Consider the following 5,141-nt stretch of genomic DNA (forward strand, 5'->3'; position numbering starts at 1 on the left):
TTGCTTATATACAGTGTCAGACATATATCCTCTGTTGTGATCTTCGCTGGTGGCCCGTCTAAGAGGATGGTCAGCAGCCGCACTTACGTCAGATTACACTGACCGACATACACAGATAATTCTTACATTTCACGTCCTAATTTCTCGTGCCATATGCTAAATTTACATTCAGGTATGGCAGACCACGTGACAGCAAAAAATCGTTTAAAAAGACACCAACCAAGCCTCTGACCTTTGTCTTACTAGTCCACCAAAGCACCAAAGGTGAGAAATGTGTCCTTTGCATTTTTTTCTGTTCCATGTCATCTGGCAGTGGTATGACTGTCTTTGTTTTTGCAGCCTTACAAATTTGTTTCAGATTTATCCGAGCCAAATTAACAATGGCAATTGTTAATATGATACAAGATTTATTGCGAGCGAGTGAGATGTCTTACTCTTACAGCCGAAACCCGGTAGTACGTATTCCTCTTCTTCAGTGTGCCAAATAGCCACTTGGTTGTCCTTTAGCCCGTGGTTAGTAATAATCCAGTCGGGCCAGAAAATCTCTAAAGTCACTGGCCCGACTGACTAGTGGATTTCATAGGGCCATTTTGTACTATATCACTCTCTCCTACTTGTGACGTTATAACACACTTCTAAATCATGCAAGACTATGAAGTGATAAAAATGGTCATCATATTGATGAAGCCCGTATCTTCCGTCAAATTTCGGACTAGTGGGTTGTTTTGTGGGTTAGTATCTTTCAGGCACATTCTTATTGTAGTTTTTTAAACAGGGGTGCATTTGGAGCCAGGTCCATTTGCGGTGTCCCATGGCGCTAAAAGCGGCGTAAAACCATATGCACTCATTTTCCAATCTCAAAGATCACCAGGCGCCCGAGGTCCATAATTTTGTACCGGGAATTTCGTTACGTTGAGACTGGGGTCACATGTGTACGGCTTATCATCACCTGTGCTGATTCGTCCCCATTTTTTTCTTTCGCAATGTACAAAGAATGACATGCAAGTAAATCTCAGAGTTACCAAAGCAGTAATGTTAACAGTGTGTTGTTATATGTACATTCTATTTCAGCAACATGAAGGTCCTGTTCATTCTGTCCGCTGTTCTTCTGGCCACGGCCCAGGCCAACGTCTTCACCGACATCGGGCACTCCCTGACCAACGTCTTTCAGTCCCTTGGTCACTCACTCATGCACCAACTGGACACGACTGGAGTTGACCTTCTGAATGCCGGAATTAACGCAGGAAAGACTCTCATTTCCCAAGGCATTCAAGGCATGTTTTGTAATCTATTTCTAATTGTGTTTTTTTATGGCTGCCTAAGAAATATGGAAGTTAGTACTACGTAATATTTATTGAGAATTCTGATCGTATTCTACTAATGCTCCTTTTCACGTGTGATTTTTTTCCTCATTTCTATCATTTATCAATGGATGTAGGATATGAAAACTGCAAGCATATCTGTATGCGTCAACTTACATAAGATTATGACATACCATCTCTTTCTTTCAAAACAAACTGAGAAGACTCAATACCACAATAATTAACATTGAGACTCTGCTGTTCCAAGCTTAAGATAGGACCCATATAATAGCTCTGTACTGTCTAAAATAGACTCATTAGAGTACAATTGTAATAGTTGCCCCTTCAGAGCATACATGTAAAACTACTGGAGTACACATTGGTAAATTGAATCTCAATTCAAAACATTAGCAAAACGTTTTGGCAACAAACCATCGTTTGTTTTAATAACTGTATATTTTGTATACCGTGATTAGAATGTTGGTTTTAAAGTTGACCTACAGTCGTTAAGATTGTACTAGAGCCTTTGCTGAAGTGTATTGATGATGGGGTAATTGTGTAGATAAAGTGTTCACTCGTCATGCTGAAGAATATTGTTTGATCCCGGAAGCTTATTGTTTTGGTGCCAAGCTGTTATAAGGGTGGGTTCCAACAAGTTATTGAAACCACAAGGATTTATTCTGTCATCGGTTATGTCCACTAAAATTTCAAGTCGTGTCTAATAACTTCAGTTTAGCCACGTTAACAACTCGACTAGCCTGTAGTTTTACAATAGCTAGTGGCCCAAGAACTTAGGATGTTTTGCAGGAGCGTGTTCAGATCCAGATTGGTCACGCAAATGAGGACATTTACCCACATTTGTATCATGTAACAGCAAACTGGAAAACAGCAAAATTGTAAAATATGGAACAGTATCCCCTTTTTATTATATTACACCCAAAGTACACAATTAAAACGTTATTAACCGACGGTCAGTATGAATGGATGTGGTTGACTGCACGGTGCGGGACGGGGTTGGTGCGAGTGTTATGTTCAAGGTTGTTGTAGATGTTCTTGTAAGGTTTGAGGTTTCTCACCTTTAATATTTTCCATCAGGATCTACAGCTCGTGGTTCCATTGGAAGATTTATCATTATTGCATTCATGTTATTGTTTTGTCAGCACTATTTTCTTGCTACTTGCGTCCTTCGAAGACGTAAGCCCCCAAGGCATGCGCTAATTGAAACGTTCCTCCCAGGTTTCTATGAATTATAGATTAGAGTCGACCTTGAGTCATGTTTCTTTTCCCATCTATTGTTTCAGCTTTGGCTCTGAACACTGCCAATGCTCTTTCTGATAAAGATGGCTCTTCTACCAGAGACCTCCAGTATGTATATATAAGTGCTGATGAACACATACAGCACTATTGCGGCAATACCAATACCGGATTCCCGATGAGCATAATGTTTCCATTGCTTTGTATATGCACAATTGTATTCCTTAATCTGTATGCCATGAATATACCAAATGACCAAAAATGTAATATGATTTGGGTGGAATTTCTAAGTCTTTTTGGAAGCTGAACAAATTGCTGATTGTAAGATATCTTGATCAGTCGGGTAGCCCAGTAGCCCGAAGCTATCATGTCGCATCGCCTGATGCAGGTTTTTGAACATATGTGCATCTTACTTTGGATATCCTAAAGTAAAGATTTCACTGTTTTCTACGTTGTTTGGTCAATTGCATCCTTTGTTTATTTTGTGCTCATTTCGTCTTTTGCCACAGCCTTCCAGCCGTGTTCCAGAACGTGGAGTCCTCACTCCACAAAGTTGTGGACACTCTGACGGGTGAGATGAAGAACGTGTTCAGCTTCCTGGTCAAGGGTCTGCAGGGTGTCATGGACAAACTGTCCAAGCTGGACATCACCCCCGAGGAGGTCATCAGTGAAGTCGACAAGCTTGTCAGTGAGTACTGTGCTGGGCCTATCTTAATACGCAATCGAAGGCCTTCCTTGTATTGTCAATAGGAACTATTTTAGTTGTATGTTCCGAACAGAACGCTTTGTGATCAGGTATTCAATGGTCCATTACCCGATATAGGGTCTCTGGCTACATAGATACACATTTGACGTGTGGTTGACTGCATTAAAGAAGAAGATAAAATTGCATTAATTAAATTATCCTTCCCTCGCTCATCTGAAATTTCTTTCCCTCAGACGAATATGTTTTCAAGCGACATATACATGTATGCCATTCAAATGGGATCTCACTCTGCGTGTGAAAATAGAAATAAAACAAAATAGCCATTTATCCTTTATCCTTTATCGTTTTCAATACATGTGAAATATTCAACATGTAACATGTAAAATTCCCCCACTGTTGATGTGAATTGCCAGTTTTTTCACTTGATCGTCATGTTCTGGATAACGTTTGTTTCACAGCCACCCACAACATTATTGCTGATTCTTTCCTGAAGACCATCAAGGACAAGGCTGAGGAGGTCATCTCTAGCCTCATCAAGACCAAGAGGAACGCCTTCACAGACTTCTTCTCAGGAATTGGCGACAACATTGCCAGCACCTTCAAGCCAATGGTTGATGGTGTCAAGACCGTACGTTCTTTCTTATCATGGCATTTCTCTTATGGCACATATAGAAATGGCACACGTAATGGATAATGGGTAACAGAACTGGAATCGAAATAGGTAGATTACTCACACCCTTCAACCATTGACTTTGGAATCAAGAGTGCTTTTAGCCTAAATGCATCTGGGGTTGGTAAGACGCCAGATATATGGTCATCCGTTGCCCGGACAGGATTTACATAAAGGGTATATGGACAGATTTAGGGTGTAGTTGTCAGTGAGGAAAGGCAGAGGTAGCAGGATACTACCCGGAAACGAAATAACGTCTTTTAGAAAGACAAAACATCATCAGAGTAAGGCTGGTCATGAAACGAGTATAGATGAAAACGAAACATAATGCGTTCCCGCAGAATCTGCTGAACGGCTAATTTCAGGATGATATTATTATTATTGTAGCTTGCCACCTCAGCTGGAAATGCTATTAAGACCAGTGCTACCAACCTCCTCAACGCTGCCAAGAACTCCGTCGCCCAGCTCGGACAGAAGCTCCAGCCCCACCTCCAGGCTCTTGGATCTCAGCTCGGAACCGTGGTCATGCATGGCGCTAACGCCCTCAATGCCTTGAAGGCAGCAGGAAGTGACATCATGCGTACGTGGCTTTGCTGTCTTCAGAATGAAATCAGAAATAATGAATTCTCAAACGGAGTTGATATTTTCACATCACGAGTATTTGCCTCTGCCTTCTTTAAAACCAGACCGAAAGCATTTTCACATTTGCGCTCCCTTCAGTCCCTAGCAATTCGCCTGTAGGTAATCATTTGTTCATGATATTAATAACATGACATAACGGTTGGTTCTATCTTCTTCTTCAGAGCAAACCCTCACCAACATGAAGGATCCCCTTAATCAGATGGCAAACACTGTTTCCAACGCCGGACAGACCGTCGTCGGACACGTTGCTGGAGCTCTTTTGGGCACCAACACTGACACCTCTGCCGCCACAAACTAGATCCGGAATAAATACTTTTCTAAAATAGATTACAGCGTCGCTCCATTAATTTGAATTGCCCACATTAGGGTGAACTGATGTAGTTCTATGGATCCCGCTTCAATAAGGAGCACAGTGCTATGACAATTCTAAGGCTGTGTCAAACGATGGGAACTGTACCAGTGATATTCAACTTTCCAACTTTCTGGAACTGGGTACATCTTGTCGATTTCACCATTTGAAAATCACCACAGGCCATTAGAATAAATGAATTGACTAAAACGGTATTGG

General features: G+C 41.4%; 1 protein-coding gene across 1 annotated transcript; it reads left to right on the forward strand.

Annotated features, from left to right (window-relative positions):
• The first annotated feature begins 242 nt into the window (after positions 1-242).
• On the forward strand, positions 243-4,896 carry LOC137281317 (uncharacterized). The gene is made up of 7 exons (XM_067812490.1): positions 243-264; positions 1,072-1,274; positions 2,603-2,666; positions 3,065-3,243; positions 3,720-3,889; positions 4,319-4,511; positions 4,735-4,896. The coding sequence occupies exons 2-7, from the start codon at positions 1,076-1,078 to the stop codon at positions 4,869-4,871; spliced, it is 942 nt and encodes a 313-aa protein (XP_067668591.1). The 5' UTR covers positions 243-264; positions 1,072-1,075; the 3' UTR covers positions 4,872-4,896.
• The last annotated feature ends 245 nt before the right edge of the window (positions 4,897-5,141 follow it).

Source organism: Haliotis asinina, chromosome 4 (assembly GCF_037392515.1).
Source record: "Haliotis asinina isolate JCU_RB_2024 chromosome 4, JCU_Hal_asi_v2, whole genome shotgun sequence".
NCBI classification, from domain to species: domain Eukaryota; kingdom Metazoa; phylum Mollusca; class Gastropoda; order Lepetellida; family Haliotidae; genus Haliotis; species Haliotis asinina.

Excerpts from the sequence above, each read along its gene's own strand:
- LOC137281317 (XM_067812490.1), top strand. The coding sequence starts at position 1,076 with ATGAAGGTCCTGTTCATTCTGTCCGCTGTTCTTCTGGCCACGGCCCAG. Across the intron at positions 3,890-4,318 it reads TGGTTGATGGTGTCAAGACC|CTTGCCACCTCAGCTGGAAA; the intron begins GTACGTTCTTTC and ends TTATTATTGTAG. Across the intron at positions 4,512-4,734 it reads AGCAGGAAGTGACATCATGC|AGCAAACCCTCACCAACATG; the intron begins GTACGTGGCTTT and ends CTTCTTCTTCAG.